Source organism: Camponotus vicinus, unplaced genomic scaffold (genome assembly GCF_025532165.1).
Source record: "Camponotus vicinus isolate PSW18456_S1 unplaced genomic scaffold, iyCamVici1.0 SCAF_3, whole genome shotgun sequence".
In the NCBI taxonomy this organism is placed as follows: Eukaryota; Metazoa; Arthropoda; class Insecta; order Hymenoptera; family Formicidae; genus Camponotus; species Camponotus vicinus.
The window spans coordinates 14,311,469-14,331,203 of NW_028141967.1; the positions used below are offsets into that span (position 1 = coordinate 14,311,469).

Below are 19,735 nucleotides of genomic sequence, written 5' to 3' on the forward strand. Positions count from 1 at the left end.
GTTTTAATAAGTTTCTTTCGACGTTTTCCATTATTTCTTCGTCAATATTCCAAATAGAGAATCGTAATCTTGTCTCCAGATCTTCAATATCTTCGGGAAGCGTTTTATAAATTACTTCCTTGCAGTATTCCCATAAGAAAAAATCTAGAGGATTGAGATCCGGAGATCTTGCGGGCCAACGTATCGGGCCGTACCGACCCATCCAGCGTCCGGGAAAATTCTCGTTTAAATAATTCGTAACGATCCTGGCGTTGTGTGGCCCAGCACCGTTTTGTTGGAAGATAATATCGTTTCTTTCAAATAATGGCACATCTTCTAAGAAATGTGGTAGATTTTCTGTTAATAAATCGTTTTGCGAAAATTTTCTGCGAAACGTCGATCGAGATCCCAGATATTCCTCTCGTGTGATATTCAGCGATGAATCGCTATTCACACAAGAAGGAATTTTTAATGTGCATAATATGCACTTTTGGAGCGAAGAAAATCCCAGAGTCACGCGATTTCGAAATTTTCAAACTCGTTGGAAGATTAATGTATGGGCTGGAATAATGGGCACTGAAATACTTGGTCCAGTTATTCTTCCAGATATTTTAACTGGAAGAACCTACGTCGATTTATTAACAGAAAATCTACCACATTTCTTAGAAGATGTGCCATTATTTGAAAGAAACGATATTATCTTCCAACAAGACGGTGCTGGGCCACACAACGCCAGGATCGTTACGAATTACTTAAACGAGAATTTTCCCGGACGCTGGATGGGTCGGTACGGCCCGATACGTTGGCCCGCAAGATCTCCGGATCTCAATCCTCTAGATTTTTTCTTATGGGGATACTGCAAGGAAGTAATTTATAAAACGCTTCCCGAAGATATTGAAGATCTGGAGACAAGATTACGATTCGCTATTTGGAATATTGACGAAGAAATAATGGAAAACGTCGAAAGAAACTTATTAAAACGCATGAGAGCTTGCATTAGGATGGATGGCGGGCATTTTGAGCATCTGCTTTAAAATTTTTTTTAGTCAATCCGCTCTTTTCAGAGCGACCAATACATTTTCACGTTGGAACATTTCATTGTGAGCAGAATAAAAATAAATTTTTCCAAATGTAATTTTAATTACATTATTCTTGCGATTGACTTAAATCTTCGCATCGTGAATGCAATAATTTCGAAAACGTAATAACGTACAACACATGCTTTTTAAAATAATAATTATTTATTATAATTAGAAATAGTTATTATTTATAATAAATAATTAATTTTTTAAGTATGTCATTATACGTTTCATGTTTTCTACCGCATTCGCAATGCGAAGGTTTTAGCCGATCGTTCGTCTTATCTCGCGTCAATCACGCGCCACGCGCAAGTCGTTTGTTAGATGTCGCGTGTCGCGTTTCTGGCAACATAACTCTTGTGGTCGCGCAGTCTCCGCGGTCCGTCGCTTCGCGTCGAGTCATGTGCTGTTTGCATTCGCGTTTCTTTGAAAGTAATTTTTGGTATCGATAAATCAATAGTGAGTGAATAAACAGTAAACTCGTTATCGTGTAATCTGTATTGTGTCAATCGAGTGTGAGACTAATAATCGAAAAAATTTCGATGTGTCGCGCATCTCTAGCAATCATAACCGTGCAGCAGATAACAACAATACATAGCATGAAGATTCGCTACGCTGCTACAAGGTGAGTGAGCAAGTGAGTAAGCAGGTGAGTGAGTGAGTGAGTGACCGAGAGAGTGTGAGTGAGAGACTGAATGAGAGAGTGTATGAGTGTTGCGTAAAAGAGAGAAAGAGAGCGAGAAAAAAAGTGCGTGCGTGTGTATGAATGTCTGTCCCTTCTACCCTCCCTCTCTCTCTCTTTCTCTCTCTCTCTTACGCTCACACTCCGCCATACACACATCGCGTGTAGCAATCAGCTGATTGCAACGTCGGACGGCCGGCGATCCGGAACAACTTTTCATTATTAAAATAACGTTATTTTAAGGAACACGTATTTCTGACGTAATTCTAAGACATTTTCTTCTTTACCAAAATTTTATTTAAAGCATAATTTTATGTTATAAGATAAAATAGTTAGCGACTCATGCGGTGATAATCACCCGTCGGGCGGTCAGCTGCGCCCGCGCTCGCGGCACGCCGCGCCGCTCCTGCCTGCCTTCTGTACCCGACGCGTGATTTACTAACTATTTTTGCTCATAATTCAAAAACTACGCTTCAAATCAAATTTTGGTAAAGGAAAAATTGTCTTAGAATGGTGTCAGGAATACGTCATTTTAAAGACATAACGTTTTTCAGGATCGCCCTGTATATGTATGTAACATACACATATACAAATGTATATAAAATTTGTAACGGCAAATATGTAGCACAAATTTTACGAATATATAATACGCAATTCAAACATAAACTTAATTCTAAATTAAAAAGAAAATGGCATAAGAGCCAACGCGCGGTAGTTGGAGCGCAGAGAAGCAACAACACTTCTTTCTTTTTTCAATATTAGTTTATTAAAAAACACATTATAATAACAAAAAGCGAACGTTTTGGATCATCTTTTGATCCTTCTTCAGCGCGATGTTAACAATATATATTGTAGATAGTGCCGCGTTACATTAAACGAATTTGTTCTCGACGCGTAGGTGACGCTAAATTGCATCCCGCGGAGGTCTAGTAAGCACTCTGCTTCCAACAGTCAATTAAATATACTATAGTTATGCTATGCGACGTCATAGCAGATCTAACAAATCGAGTAAAAATAATAAAATAAATACCGAAAGATATTACACGTGAATAAGCTTTTTTGTTTAAATTAATAGTTAGAAGCATGACTCACCAGATTCCGCGCCTTTTACAATTAATAATATAGTATGCCGCTGTGCGCCTCATGTCGATTCGAGATTCGATGACGAACTGTATAAATATATCCTCGGTTGTCAGGACATAAACATGGACTCAACCAAGGATATGCGCAGTTGACTCAACGATAACAAACATACCGACGCGTGAACGAACGCCTCATATTTTCGATAAATTATCGATTATTGTCGCAAATGTATGATGCAAGCCCTCTGTATCACTCTGCAAGTTCAAACTATTTTTTTGGCGCTTGATAAACAGCATTTCAGAGACAAGCCTTTTGCCCAACAAGGACTCCCTATCCAAAATTTAGATTTTGTCAAGGCTTGTCTCTGAAATGATTTTAAAATTAAGAGATTGTAATGTAAAATAATTTGAAAATATTAATTTCGATATAATATTTGCCATGTTATATCTTAAAACACGTTCGTATAGGTCATGCATAACGTCTATACATTGATTTTCATAAATATGGTAATATCCCAAATCATTAAAGATACATTTCTCTTTTATTCCAAAATTTTTGTTTTCTAAGTGATACACATATTCATTTTTTAATCTTAAAAGATTTGATTGTTCTGTAATCAGTTTTTTTGTGAGATTTTTATCTGCCAAACAAAATCCACAGTAATGATTAGAAGAAAAACTTTCAGTTAAGCCAAATATTGAGTGAACATCTAAATTATCGCCTGTCATGAAGCAAAATGCAAAATATATATGTTTTTTGTCATTTTTTATGTATAAACCATTATTTTCTAGAATTTTTAATTCATTTATAACATGTTTTAAAACAGCGGTATTTCCATAATGACATCTGTCTGAGCTATAAAATAATGTAGAAATAAATATATTTCCTAAGCGACTACTATATTTTGGTGGAATGGTTGGAATACTATAATATAAACATCCTATTTTATAATAACCAGCATGACTTCCAAGTGGATTACCAATCTCTAAATCATCAAAGTAGAGAATTAATGATAAAATTATCTTATTAGGATTTGTTACAGTTTTTATGAAATTCCACAAAGAGCCTTGTACCATATTTTTATAAACTTCTGAATAGTTCATCTCCAAATCTTTTTGATAATCTAAAATATTTTGTAGAACATTAGGAAGATTCAAAAATGTTTCTAATTGTTTTTGTATAGGAATATAAGAGCAAGTTTTATCTTTTATTGTAAGCGATACACTGTTTTGTCGTCTGGATTCATCAGGCGAAGTTCCAATGATAATCTGTGATGGCTTAATGAAATAGTTCGATTGTTCAAAAAAAGATTCTCTTTTATATTCTGTATTTAAATTATTGAAATATTTTGAAATTACCTGAAAAGAACTTAATACTTCATTTAAGTTACAATTTAAGATAATTTGTTCAAGTCCATGTAATAATTCCAAACAGCAAAAATTTTCAATAATTTTCATAATCTTTTGAATGTAAGATTTGGGTAAGAAAAAATTATCATATAATTGAATAACTAAATGTTGGATTGCTTGTTCAATATTTTTAAGAAACGTCGAAGTGCTCTCTAATTTATATTTTACTTCATCAGAAGAAGATTCCGTTTGCGGGCAAAGTTTTGTATCTGGATTGAAATCGGAAGTACTATGTACTGTGTCTATAGTTGGTACAACATCTACAAGCTTTTTTAAGGCTGTATCAAACCCATGAGTTAAAATATGTTTTTTGAAACTATCTTTTCTATGAAATGGTCTAAGACAGTTATCGATATGACAAATGAAAGTGTCTTTTTTATGAATATACTTTAAATGAAATATATATTTATCTATATCATTAAAATTAATATCACAATAATAACAATTCATTTTTAATATTGCAATTTTTGGACTGTTTATATTTATCAATCACCGAGTTACTCAAATTTAATATTCTCAATAATATCTTGAATATGAGGATATTTTTTCAAAGATTTTTTTTGGCTATTAAAAATCACTACTTCAATGGCTTCATAAATATGTTCACTTTGTGGAGGATACTTAATACGCATAACATGAAAAATTTTGAAAAATATATCAAAAGCCTTAAGACAATTGTCATACTCGTATTTTACTTCATTATTAATAATATAAATTTTATTGATATCGGAATAAGTTGGACCTTCCACTAAAAGAAAAGGTTGCAAATGTAGACCCCGTATTGTTGCCCTTTCTTTTTGCAGATTAATTTTGCTTTCAATATCCACTGCACTCTAATAAAGTAAGACACATTCAGACATACCTACTTAAAACTAAGAAAACACATTTTTATTTTTGATAAAATTCCTGATACTCACAGTTGCATGAATTATAATAGAATCTATACATTCTTGAGTCGAAAATTTCCAATGTTTTTTCTTCACTAGTCTCTCCTTCGGTGGTAAAATATGACACAAAAGTATAATTTGTTTCACTACTTTGGCATCTAAAACAGGAGGTAAACATTTCACTTTATACAACTAGAAACGACTTTAACTTTAAACATATAATCAAGAAACTAACTAATTTTCAAAATCTTGTAATCTAATTATTGATTAGAAAGTTATTAACAAGTAAAGAGATGCCATTATAATAATTTTTTATTACACAAACAAGTTATAATCCTCATGACATGGAGTTAAATTAGATTAAATTAGAATTTTTATGGAGTTCGATGGAAATACTTTCTCTAAATATAAATTTTTATTAGCATGCTTATAGATTTATCCTCTATATAATTAAAATTATAAAAAAATAAAATTTTAGCATAACTTTTTTATTAAATTTTTTTCATTACAAGTTTCCATAATGAAATAATAGATCATTATATATGAAACACTTTCTATTTATTTTATATCATCTATTTTATATCATCTATTTTATATCATATTTACAGATTTGTTACATTTAATTAAATATACACATATACTCACTTTCAGACAGTGATTTTAGATCCTCAATATCAATTTTTATATTCTCTTTGTTATTACTTTGTTTATAAAGAACTATCTTATCAAAGAATAAATTCCAATATTTTAATAGATTAAAACTGCGGTTTGGAAATAATTCGTAAAAATCATTATTTATCTATACAAGAATAAAACATAAGTATTATTAGCGAGCATTTTGAGAAAGAGAGAAAAAGGAGAGAAAAAGAGACATGAGAATTATATTAAATTGTAACTTACAAGAGCTACATGTGATTGTTTCAAAATAGGCCATTGTTCGAGGAAATCAAATGCAGTTACCGCTTCTGATTCCTGCCTACATTGGAAAGTATTTTTCCAATGGATGAGAACTTCTTCCCAAGGTTCATTTCTTGTACTTAACCATAAATAGGAATTGTTCTTACACAAATCTGAAAATTTAAAATTTATATCAAATATACTGATTTCTTTTTCTTAAATTTTCATTTTACCTATTTTTTTTTATTGATATATCTTGATTGATATTTTCGATTGCTTTCCTATTTTTTGTAGGTCTTGCATAACCACCTTGATGAATCAAATTTTTAGCTTTATCGATTAATTTTCCTCTAGCTATAATACTTTTTCCAGTAGGAGAATCCTTTTTTTTAATTGCAGCAGTATAATAAATCGCTAGGGGCTCGTTAGGAAATAAGTGTTTTATTTTGGCAATTATTGATTAATAATTTTTTTTGATTTAATCGGCTGAAATACAATTAATTTAACAATAAATAAAAGATATATTTAATGACATTAATTTTGTAAAATTTATGAGTTATTATATAATGGACAGATAAATAAATGATATTACTATAATAAGTTTACGATAAGATAAATGATATTACTGTTTACAATGAAATGAGAATAAATGTCTCATTATTATCTCATTATATCCACAAGCTTGTTTCTAAGACAGTCATTTAAGCATTTTTTATTATTATAGAAAGAAATAATAGTTTTTCCCATTGGAGCTTGTTCAAGCAGTTCAGTTAAATTAAAGTCAGGCATCTCAATTTCTTTTGAAAATTCGTCATGAGAACTACACGATGTTTTATGTCCGTCCTCAAGTATTATAAGAGGACCATCACTATCTGAGGTGTCAGTTACATTGAATAACGTCTAAGTTTTTTCTTGTATAAGTGGAATTATTGATGTTAATAATTCATCATTTCTTACTTCAAGATTACATATATCCTAATTGTAATAAAGTATATAAGTAAGAAAAATATTTCTACATATATTTGAATTTATTAACTGAAGAACTTACGATATTTTCTTTTTGTGAAACAAATTTTTCATATTTATTAATAAAAATTTATAAATATTTATAAATATTTATAAATATTTATTAATAAAATTTAATCTATCTCCAATATTAGGAATAAGCTCATTTAACATATCGTTACTTGCTATTAATTTTGGTAGATGATCTATTAGAATTGTATGTTCTGTAATGAAAAAATAAAACAGATTCGTATACTTACTATTTCGTATACATCTTTTTTATATGTATTATCATACAGACTTATAATTTTTGTATTAGTTGTGTTAGTTTAATTATATATAAAAATAGTTATTTATTCATTTTTATCAGAAAGTGAAATATAGTATCTATAATTTATAAGAGCTCAAATTTCTAGGTTAGTTTATAATATGAGAAAATCTTATCACATCACTTCTGTATTGTTTAAGCTTAGTAAAATATAGAAAATTTCTCTATGTTAATTACAATAATCACGATAAATACACTTACCTTCAAATCGTGATATCAAATGATTGCAATCAATCTGTTGTAATAAATCTGCAATATTAGGCACTGCAGGATTTTTCATGGCACTAGTATATTTATATTAATTAAGTAATCTTTTACTTAATAGAGTCAGTTAGCAGTATAATAACCACAAAACACTTAACAAATGGCAATATGATGTTCCGCGTGCACGAGGAAAAGTTGCTATTATAATTGCGCATATGTGAACGATACAGGAACGAAAATGCGCATGCTCTGCAAAGAAATGTTGATTTCAAGTATTTCATGTTCTTCACTAAAGAATTATAATAAACTAATTTATTGGAATAAGAATAATTATTTGTTTCAAGAAAATATTGATTGCACAATGTAGGAAATCATTTCCGCAATGATACATCTTGTTCCTACAAGAAATATGTCTCTTTGAATTAAGAATATAAATTTACTTTAAAAAAGAAAAATTTCTTCATTCAAAACTATATTTTATTTATTCTGACTCTATTGTATTAAGTTTGAAAGAAACATACTACTTTCTTTATAATCTAATAAATATTCTTAGATTAATACATTATAAAATATTCAAATAAGTAAAGAACAATACTGAAAAAGGACCAAAATTTGCCTATAAGGGGATTGTATGAAATCGGTATATCTTTGTATTTTTGAACCTGCTGAACTCGAAAATGAAGCTTAAAATTGTCCAAACACCGGGGAAAATTGTGAAAATGCAATTTTTTTTACAGAAAAGCCACGTTTTGCAGCAAATGTTTTTTAATGAACAAGTGGCAATTGTAAACGAAAAATATCTTATTTTATTAATGTTTTTGAGAAAAAAGGGAGAGAGAGGAAGGTTGTGATTACTCATTTTAATTTAATTAAAAAAAACTAATACTGATACTGACTGTGATTTGTGATTTATATCGTAAGATCATATTTATAGACGTAAGTCAATGTCTGAGCACTCCTCGCACATTTTCAAGAATACGTAAACATTTTGTACTAAAAAAATCTCTTATCTTTTTTGTATATTATAAATAAATAAAAAAAAATTAAAAAAAATAACAATATACCAGATTAGAGATTAAAAATAAAAAAAGAGCTATTGCATTAGAAGATTGATTACGTTCAAATAACACATTCTGCATACTATTTAAAAAAAAAAGACTATTTTTGTTTACAATTGCCATTTGTTCATTAAAAAACATTTGCTGCAAAACGCGACTTCTCTGTAAAAAAATTGCATTTTCACAATTTTCCCCCGTGTTTGGACAATTTTAAGCTTCATTTTCGAGTTCAGCAGGTTCAAAAACATAAAGATATACCGATTTCATACAATCCCCATACAGGCAAATTTTGGCCCTTTTTCAGCATTGTTCTTTGGCTTTTCTTTGATACAACTTTACAGTGTATTCTTGAAGACAAAATAAATTCTTCTTTTGAGTACATGATAATGAGATTTTCTAACACTTATGATGAATATATTTTAAGATTATTATCAAGAATATATTCTTTGTTGAAGAAAACTATTACTTGAAAAAAGAAAAGTAAACTGAGTAATCGGTTTTTTTTGGCAGTAGAATGATATTTTTCTCTGTGTATCCTTATGATTAGACGTTCAAAGCGGTCTATTCCGATTCAAAGGAAAGCAAGACGGACATCCAAAAATTTGTAGAATTGCAACACGTGACGCTGCGTCATCCGTAATAGACATCTCAAAATATTCGAGCGTACCGTCGATCCTACAATATTTGCGCGCGCGCTCTGCATAATTTATAAGACTGATAAATATAGATCTTCTGATATTCTGTTCAAAAAGCAACAGATCTTTGTTTAGAATTCCTTTGATAGAGTTAAATTCCGTGGCTTTGAACATAGAGCCGCTATAGTATTAAATTAATGGATACGTGACTGTTGGAATTTTTCATGTGATAGCTTTCAGTCGCGTAACTCGTGACTTTATTTAGAAGTTTCGAAATTATCTCGATCGGCCATCCGTAGTATTCAGTTTTGTTTATTTCAATTTATCTCTAGGATTCAAGTGTTGATTATATATATACAGTTTAGTATTTGCGTTCTTTATTCGTTATCGTTATTCCTAAGAATGACTTTGCTACTTGCAAACAGATTCTTAATATTTATCTTCGCCAGAAATCATAACAGAAAAAGAAAAGAATCGTGAAGTTGGCAGCGCCAAGTTTTTTTAATTAAAATTTTTTTTACTTTTTTGATTTATATTAATTTTCAATTTTCAATTTTTAAATAAATTTTTAATTTTTTAATATTATTATTTTTGAAAATTAAAACAACTATTTTGTATAACAATGTTTTCAATTAAAATATTTTTATTTAACTTATACAAGTTTTCTTCCTTGTACTTCTATTTATCTTGTACAAATTTTTATTCTTAGTTGGCGCAATTTTTTTATATCACTACTTTTGTAGACAATATGACAATTGGATACAATTAGTGCATGAACTTGGCACCCTTTCTTTTATCTTTTTTTTAAAAAGGTAAGCTTTTGAGGATTTTGATTTTACCACTAACTTTTTTTACTTTTTTACATTACCAATTACATACTAATTTTACTAATTTTATACTTATTATATTCTAATTTTATTATTAATTATGTTTAATTTTTTATTTAAAACTATATAAAATTTTCTAAATTTATATATATTAAAAATAAGAATCTGATAAAACTAAATATTTATCCCCTAAATATTTATCTTACCAATCGTCCGTGATAACCTCAATATCGCCAAAAATTCATCATTTAAAAAATAAAAATTAATTAAAAATTTAATTAAAAATATAATTTTCTTCAAAATCTTTATTTTTCTTTTCTTTTTATTTTCTAAAAAATTAAATTTTCTTTGTTTTCTTATTTCTTATAGTTTATTAGATTTTCTTTGTTTTTAAAAGCGATATCTGATAGCATTATCACCTCAATAGCTTCGACGTCAATGGGCGAAGAGAATGAAGTACGCCTTCTTTCTAAAATTGAAATTTTATTTATCTTATTTTTATTACTGCTTCGAGAAAATATTACTAAAAAAATATTTATGAATACTTACATAGGCCTGAAGGGCCTTAAGGGCCTGCTCTAGGTTCTTCAGCCAGTGGTTCCTCCACAGAACGTTTTCGCGGGCGCTGCGGTTTCACCAGGACAATGTTGTCTCTTTCTGTTTTAGCAAAATAAAAATTTTAAAGATTTATTTCTATTTATATTCTACACATATTAATTTGAGAAATATTACACATTTACTCATCCTGCGAGTGATGATGAAATGAAGACCGATATTGATGACGCAACAAGAGGAAATTAATATAGCCTCCAATCCTCCTCCTCCTCCTCTTTCTCCTCGTTTCCCGTCGATTCCCGTTGACTATCGGGTGGTCACTAATTCCGTTGCTATCTTTAAAATTTTCGTGTCCCGCCGAATTGACTCAATCGATATAGAATAGCGAGCAAAGAACTAGTGCACTTTTTCGCGAATAAGGCAAATACTTCGTAATTTTTTTTATCGTCGCTTTCGTTCAGTTCGATTAAAAATGACTCGATTTCGATTTTTGCGGCACTACACTCGCGCAAATCAAAAGAATATTTTTTATTATTTCTCCTGCTCTTGCCATTATTGTCACTTTAGTTAACGCGTAAGTTTTTTAAAGAGAAGAATTTGAACACAAGCTCGTCACGTATACGCAAATTTAAAAAAATTTTCAAACTGATTTTTCCCACATAAGAAAGTGCTATTTATCCATATTTTCATCATCACTCTCACTCAACTCGATAAAAACGACGCGATTTCAATATTCAGAGAGATACTTGCGCAAATAAAAAAAATATTTGTTATTATTTCTTCTATTCGTAGCATTATTGTCGTTCTAGATAGCGGGTAAGTTTTTTGAAAAAATTTGAACAGCTCGTTACGTAGAGGCAAATTAAAAAAATTTTTCTGACTGATTTTTTTTCCACGCAAAAAAGCGCTGTTTATCCATGTTTTCTCACTATTTTCCAAAAGGGTGTTACGAAAAATTTCCAATTTTTGACTTGGTTTTTTTCACGCGATATTTCATTGGTGGAGGAGGATTTTCTCATATTTCCTTCGAGTTTACGTAAAATTCTATGCAAAGGTTAGAATTACGTAAAATTCTATGCAAAGGTTAGAACTTATTATTATCTTGCTTTTGTTCCTTTTCGGAAAAAAATTATAAAACGATATAATACAATATATTACCCTTTAGTTACAAGGATAGAGGGTCATAAACAATTTTACGGCTTATTTTCTATTTTATTTTCGACACATACACGACGTATTACTTTCTTATCTCTAACCCTTTTTCTATTTCAACGCATTCCCTTTATAAATATTTTTCCGACAAAATTTTATTTCGAGGTGGATAATATACTAAAATTCAAAACGTATGTGGGTGATCTCGGGAGATAAATAATTGATGCTTCGTGTTAAATGAATAACTTCTAATTTATTTTATCTACAATTTGAACGTTCCGTGTATTGTATAAGTTTAGTGTAATTCAATCAAGTCACGATGTGTACTCTATATAGGCGCGAGATAGAATCTCCTAAGACTCGATATTTACTCCTCGAAAGCGGGATACCGAATGGATTCTGGAAAACCAGGATTCAACATGCATGATCCGGGAGAAAGTTTTATGATAGGAAAAATTCTCGAAGGGACGAGTGACCGTTGCGTAAGGAAAAGCCGTGTACTTGCCATATGTTAATTGGCAGTCTAAGGGATCGATGGAAGGCTGCGTAACATGTAAGAGTTGTAAATTTCTACAGAAGTGAAACCGGCTGTCGGATGCATACATGCAGGGATCAGGGATTAGAAAGTTGCATTTTCTAACATATGTGAAGATATGTAAAATTTAGAATTTATACATTTAATGTAACTATACGTGAGTAATTATGTACGTGTGTGTGTGTGTACGTATAACAGAGGCGAAGTAGAAGACAATCCCTACGCGTATATTTAAATCTATATATTTGTCAATATATTTAATATTTTATACAATTTTATATACACAGTAATATTTATTTCATATACAATGTTCTAATATATATATATATATATATATATATATATATATATAATTAATACAATATAGTTTTGTCTTATAAAATACATAAAATACATAAATATAATATACATTAATATTTATAAATTATATTTACATTTATATTTTATAATTCTAGCATTTTACAAAATTATATCTAATTGCACGGCGGAAAATATGCGAATTCTTTGAATTAATACAAAAACGAAGAAGTAGAAGGAAAAATTATTCTTCAGCTACATGGTTGTATAGAAACGAATAACGGTTATTGACAAATCTGCGTTTTACCACTATCGGCGTGCTTATTTTCGTTTCACACAGCATTGTAACTTCGTGAAACGCGGTACGGCGAATAACGCTAAAACTCAAATTTATCAAATTTGCAATTTCACCTTCTTCTTCCGTATTTTCTCGCAATCTTCCTTTCGCTAATAATAAATTTTTAATACTAATAAAATTTACGAGATGCAAGTTTTCATAATTAAGTGATATACCCTTAACTTTATATACTTCGTGCGTGCGGTCTTCCGGTGTACGAACGATGTAAGCGTAAAATTTCGAATTCTGGGATACGAATACCTGGATATAACTATCGCTACCGTAACTTTCGAGTTCGTCCTGTTGCCCAGAAAATTTCTCGTACGAGATTCGTACCCGTTTGGATTGCTGCAGATTATACAAATGCACGAATCTGTATCATAATATAACACGCGTCAAGCTAAGCGTTCTAAATATTTACACAATTTAAACGAGCCTATGTAGTTGCTATCACGACATTACACTGATAAAAAAATCGATAATAAAATTGACTATAATTGCATGGTAAAAAAATTATAGTTAGGATACTCATTTTTATAGTAAATTTTACTATAATACTGGTAATATAAACTATATACGCATGGTACCGAGAAACAATGAAACTTTTTACTATAATTTATAATAATTTCAAATATCATATAAATAAAAAATTAAAGAAAGGAATGATACATATAATTTTACTATTCATATAGTCATTGTAACATTAATAAATGGTAAATATTACTATATTGTTATCTGTCATTTAGATATTAATATAGTAGTAATGAATGAAAAAAATTATAATAACAGCTATATCTAAATAGTACGTGGAACCTGATGAATAGCACATTTAACAACATAAAACTTATTATTTGGAATGATTGTATGTGGCACATGTTTCTTCGCTTGCCGTTACGCGGCGCACTACTCTTAACTTTTCTCGTATTCAATATTTAGCATAAAATGTATATAAAGGACTAATATTAAACACGTAAGATCTAAAGTATATTTTTTTCCTCTTAGCAGTAGTGCGAGAAAGAGGATGCTACTCACACGCAGGTTCTCGGATTGTATGCATGTGAGCATCCTCTTTCTGACATATCACTGTTTATCAGTTTAATTTCAGACAAACTGAATTTAAAATAATTTATTTAATAATCTGGATTCCTTGTTAGGATTCAGAATATTAAACAGATTATTTGAAATTATAGACGGAAAAAAACTTTTAAACAACTTGGTGCTGCTATATTAAAAATCTGTAATATACGTAACATGTATTACAGATTTTCAGTACTAATAGTGAATTTCGGAACACTACGTATACCATAACCATATGGTTACATGAAATGGATATTATGATTTTACGAACTATCGGATGATTCGTGAGAAATTCACGTATGTATAAGAATCTCTTGTCTGGTTCCGCGCGCCCCGCTGTTGTCTCTTGATTCGGTTGCTTTGGTATAGAACCGACGATTATATCTAAAATAATTGCTACAACGTGGATGTAAATATCATGTAATTTTTGATATATACTCATCAACAATTATCTCACCATATGTGATATCATAAACAAGACATGACTGACTTCATTGCTTGAGATATAATATAAAGAAATATAATTAATTCTTGAGTACAATACTTTTCGCTGTTAGATAAAATCCATAAAGGAACGTAAAAAATAACACTCTCTTATTTTAAGGTAAATTATATAAAAGAATAGTTTAACACAGGAATCAATACTCTGTTTAAAACCATAAAATTAATAACGTGTGATGCTATATCCTTTAACAACTCAAAAGAATATCAGAATTGAGATCCATCATTCTTAAAAATATTAACATTAATAAAATAAAATCACAAATATAAAGTAGTCATAATGCACAGAGTAAATAAGTAAAAAACGAGTTTCGTTATATACTAAAGAACGTAATTAAAGTAGGAACTATCATTCTTTGTACTTGTAAATTGTCAGTCATATAATAATCTATAGTATCTGCTTATTGCACTAAAAATCTTAATCGTTGGTAACTAAAAAATGCTGAAAGTTATTATAATTAGAATTATGCTAGAGTGAGTCTTCTGACTCGTTCTTCCCATTCCACTGTAGAGGCGGGGGGAAGATTCGTCACACAAAATGGCGTCGGATGTGAGAGTCGAACTCGGACGTTACTCACGCAGATAATAATGAGAGAATCGAACTGGGATTCTGTTACCTCGTTGATGAAATGCGGATGAGTCGAACTGGGACTCGTATACCTCGCCCCACAACGGGGGTCGTCGGCTGGCTCAGTGAGAGAGAGAGTCGAGCGAGGACTCTGTCACCTTACGGCAAGGCTCAGTGAGAGAGAGAGTCGAGCGAGGACTCTGTCACCTTACGGCATGGCTCAGTGAGAGAGAGAAAGTCGAGCGAGGACTCTGTCACCTTACGGCAGGGGTGGGCGAGAGAAAACCTTACGAGAATCTTGTCGATTCTCTATCACCTTTCGGCTTGCCCTCCGGAGATGTCTGACTAGAGACGGTAATCTTCGAGCTTTTATCCCCAATTGGACGAAGGTCGACCTTCCTGATTCGGCATAGCACAAGAATTATGCAACGTTAGAGAGCAGTCTCAACGGATGCGTAACGAACAAAGAGCACACGCACTAGACGCACTATCCGTCTCGAACAAAAGGGCACGCGCCACGCACGCCCTCCGATCTCGTAGGAAAAAAAGGAAAGTAAAAGCGCTGTTTTATCACGAGTAGCGCGTATGTCCCATACGGGCGCCTCTCGCGTCCTTCAGGTCCCTCTAACTGGGACTCATATCGGTAACACAGGAAGTTTCCTTAACATTTCCGCCCGCCTTCGACAGTAGTTGTGTCGAACGAACGGCATCAGGATCTGTGGGCAAAATACATAACTTGGTTATGGGTCGTTTATAAGTAGATGTGGCCGTCTTCACGGTAACAACTCTTGTCAACCCGTCAGGTCTTGGATGGAGATGCGTTACTCGAGCGAGAGGCCATTTTCCTGGCGGATAGCGTTCATCGGTGATGAGGACCATAGTTCCTTCCTTGATATCGTTTGAAGGATGATGCCACTTTGACACTGCTTGGTAGCGCTGTAGACACTCCGAGGACCACCTTGTCCAAAAATGGTCTACCTTTTGTCTAAGCAACTGCCATCTTGAAAGCCTTGAAGTTTTTTCGTCTGATAGAGCAGGTTCTGGTATCGCAGTGGGCGCTTCCCCAATTAGAAAATGCCCAGGAGTCAGAGCGCTATAGTCAGATGTGTCGTCTGATAGTGGGCACAATGGTCTGGAGTTTAAGACCGCTTCTATCTGGACTGTGATGGTCGTCATTTCCTCGTAAGTCAATACGGTCTCCTTTAGCACTCGTTGCAAGTGATACTTGGTGGACTTTACGGCCGCCTCCCACTTTCCTCCGATGTGAGGGGCCAAGGGAGGATTGAATCTCCATGTGGTGTGGTCGTTGGCGAGCAGGGAAGCGAGATGTCGTAGCTCCTTGGAGGATGTCTGAAATTGTCGTCTTAACTCCGCATCAGTTTCCACAAAATTCGTTCCGTAGTCACTTTGCAATGAGGCGTATATTCCTCTTCTGCCCGTGAATCTTTTGTAGGCGGCAATGAAGGCATCAGTCGTGTAGTCTGTGACTACTTCTATGTGAACGGCTGATGTAGCGAGACATACGAATATAGACGGATAGCCTTTGTACGTGCCGCCCGCCCTTTCCAAGTCTTCAAGGTGACTGGACCCTCATAATCAAGGCCTGAGTTGTAAAAGGGCCGAGCCGGGGCCACTCGGGCTGTTGGTAGCTGGCCCATTAACTGCTGCACTCGGATCCCTCGATAGCGAGCACACCGCCCGCATTTCAGAATCTGAGATCTCACCGGCGTCCTTCCGCCGACGATCCAGAACGATCTTCGTATGAAGGCTAACGTGACTTGTGTACCCCCATAGAGCATTCTCCTGTAAGCATCATCTATAACCAGCTTGCTGAGGGGCGATCTTCTTGGCAAGATATACGGATGCCTGGCCTCCGAATCGATTCGGGCATTATGAAGATGCCCTCCGACTCGAAGCAGTCCTTCTCGATCCAGGAATGGGGTGAGTCGTACTATAGGGTTTGATTTCGGTAGCTGCTCCCCCTTAGAGATGATTCCGATCTCACAGCCAAACTAAGCTCGTTGTACTATTTGTATCCAGAAATTGCGACTTTGCTCGAGCTCCATAGGTGTTAGTGGATGTTCGATTGGCGATGAATGCGGTTCTCTACGTAGGCACGAGATGAACCTGCGGTAGAGTGTAGTGACTCGTATCAGTTTCGTGAGAGTGGAAATATTTGTCCAGCAATTTCCAATAGGCACTTGGTCGAACGACAGCAACGAAGACATTCCCTGGTCGTGGTTCCAAATTAACGTCTTGAGCCAGTGCAGGTTCAGACCTGAGTGAAGGCCAGGATGATTTTGAGTCTGACAACCAGCTGGGTCCGTTCCACCACAAATCATGATGAGCTAAGTGTTCTGGCGTTAATCCTCGAGAGGCGCAGTCCGCCGGATTCTCTTTCCCAAGTACGTAGCGCCATGTTACATTTGGCAGAAGGTCGTGTACTGCAGAAACGCGGTTATGGACAAAGTCTTTCCAGCGAGCTGGATGGGCGGTAAGCCATGTGAGAGTGACAGAGGAGTCCGTCCAACAAGTCACCGGTGCCTCTGCTAGATCAAGAGCTTGAAGAGTCTTTGTTAGTAAACGTGCCAACAGAAGAGCGGCAGTAAGTTCAAGACGGGGGATGAGACATTGATTGGCGCAATCTTTGTCTTAGAACATATCAGTCGCGTTGAAAACTTGCCGTTGTCGTCAGGAACTCTCACGTAAGTCACCGCCGCCATCGCCAGTTGTGATGCGTCCGAAAACCCGTGTATCTCAATCGGAGTATTGGTACGAACGCTACCGAGCCACCGTGATATTGATACTTGGTTGAGCTGCTGCAACTGCTGTCGAAAGTTCGTCCATCGTAGTCGTATCTCTGGTGATAGAGGATCGCCCCAACCCGTCTTAGTCTACCAGAGTTCCTGCAAAATCATCTTCGCTCGTATTAGAATCGGTGCAATTAGTCCTAGCGGATCAAACAATCTCGCTATCTCAGACGATACTACCCTTTTCGATAGCACAAGGGCGTTGGATGAAGGCGTGGCTAAAAAGTGAAAGGTATCGGTTTCTGGTTTCCAAACTAGACCTAAAATCTTACATAGAGTGGGCTCGATTTCGACAGTGGATAGCGATGTTTCACCATTCTTAGGCAAAACTTCTAAACAATTACTGTTCCATTTTTGTAGCGGAAACCTGCCTGCTTCACAGAGTAGTATGAGCTGTTGAACAATTTCCTTCGCCTCTGGAATCGTTTCTGCTCCGCCGAAAATGTCGTCGACATATCTTCCTTTGATCAAGGGAACTATGGCCTTTGGAAAACGACGACCCTCGTCTATTACCAATTGCTGAACCGTGCGTAACGCGAGAAATGGAGCGCAGTTGAGACCATAGGTTACAGTAGTAAGTCGATAGGCAGAAAGGTGGCCATCTTGTCCGCACCACAATATCCTTTGCAAATCCCAGTCTTGTTGGAACTACAATCTGTCGAAACATTTTTTCTATGTCGGTTGAAAAGAGAATTCGGTGTGTCCTTGTCCACAGGAGAATCTCTGATATATCCATCTGAAGCTTAGCGCCTGCGTGCAGAATGTCGTTGAGAGATACACCATTACTAGTGCGGCTGGATGCATTAAAGACTACTCTCAGCTTGGTGGTGCGGCTGCTTTCCCGAAGCACTCCAAGATGAGGCAGATAGTATACGGGAGATGTTTGGTGATCGAATGTATCAGCTGCTACCATGTGACCCAGATTTTTGTATTCCTCAATGAAATCACTGTAGAACTTGCTGTAATTTAGTATTGAATTTGAATTTTTGTAACAATCTGTTGAGACTGTTGAGTGCTCTCGCTCTAGAATCCCCCAAGTGCGCAGGCTCTGACTTCAGCGGAAGGCGAACTACGTATCTCCCCGTCGTATCTCTCGAATACGTAGACAAAAAATGTCGCTCGCACTCTTCTTCTTCTTTGTTCAGTTTAGAAGTTTTGGCAGCTGGAAGCTCCTCTTGTGTCCAAAATCTGGCAATGAGCTCTTGTAGCTCATGATCCAGTATGCAATGATGGGCTGGAGCTGGTGAAACTATTTCGTCCGTTGAGATCGTTCCGGAGAGGACCCATCCGAAGATGGTTTGTTGCGCGACAGGTGTTGATGCCTCACCACGTATTAAACCTGGCAGAATCACTGAGCCGTAGTTGTCTGATCCAATAATAATATGGATGAGTCCGGAGCAGGCAAAGTCGGGGTCGACAAGTTGCAGTCCTGTTATGTGAGGCCATGTATGAGATACAGTGTCATAAGGCGGCAACTTCGTCGTCAGTCGCGGTAATACGTATGCATCAATAATGCAGCTAGTAGTTGTATCGTGTATGGAGTGTAAATGTATCGAGACAATTCCTCTCGTGCGGCCTGAGTATGTGCCACCAATGCCGAGAAGCGGTATTGTTGCTGCGGTTCGCTTGAGCTGTGCACGTTGTACTAGTTCTTCCGATATAAAAGATAGTTCCGACCCTTGGTCAATTAATAGACGCACCGCATGGAGCTCACCGTTCATTTTCTGTAATAAAGCTCTACTTGTTGCAAGCAATGTGAGCCCTCGAGATGAAAATACTTGCCCGGTCTGATGCGCACATACTCCTGGTTGTCACTTTGAGGAAGGTTGC

At 34.4% G+C, this 19,735-nt stretch overlaps 1 protein-coding gene and 1 pseudogene across 2 annotated transcripts; both read right to left on the reverse strand.

Annotated features, from left to right (window-relative positions):
* Positions 1-4,728: 4,728 nt before the first annotated feature.
* LOC145968122 (uncharacterized) lies at positions 4,729-7,770 on the reverse strand (annotated as a pseudogene). The gene is made up of 5 exons (XR_014437674.1): positions 7,551-7,770; positions 6,020-6,189; positions 5,765-5,918; positions 5,150-5,277; positions 4,729-5,065 (listed from the first exon to the last, which is right to left on the reverse strand). The product of XR_014437674.1 is annotated as an uncharacterized LOC145968122 (transcript).
* Positions 7,771-15,719: 7,949 nt separating this feature from the next.
* On the reverse strand, positions 15,720-19,626 carry LOC145969095 (uncharacterized). The gene is made up of 7 exons (XM_083094951.1): positions 19,031-19,626; positions 18,519-18,864; positions 18,086-18,424; positions 17,801-17,989; positions 17,223-17,666; positions 16,645-17,077; positions 15,720-16,600 (listed from the first exon to the last, which is right to left on the reverse strand). Exons 1-7 carry the CDS (start codon positions 19,624-19,626, stop codon positions 15,720-15,722), a joined length of 3,228 nt encoding a protein of 1,075 aa, XP_082951077.1.
* Positions 19,627-19,735: the final 109 nt, after the last annotated feature.

What these genes read in the sequence shown, in the direction of transcription:
- LOC145969095 (XM_083094951.1), bottom strand. Translation starts at nt 19,626, where the DNA reads ATGAACGGTGAGCTCCATGCGGTGCGTCTATTAATTGACCAAGGGTCG. An exon ending in CCCTTGTGCTATCGAAAAGG is followed by an intron (nt 17,990 to 18,085) that starts GTAGTATCGTCT and finishes GAACTCTGGTAG; the next exon opens with ACTAAGACGGGTTGGGGCGA. An exon ending in GTCACTACACTCTACCGCAG is followed by an intron (nt 17,078 to 17,222) that starts GTTCATCTCGTG and finishes ATCATCTCTAAG; the next exon opens with GGGGAGCAGCTACCGAAATC.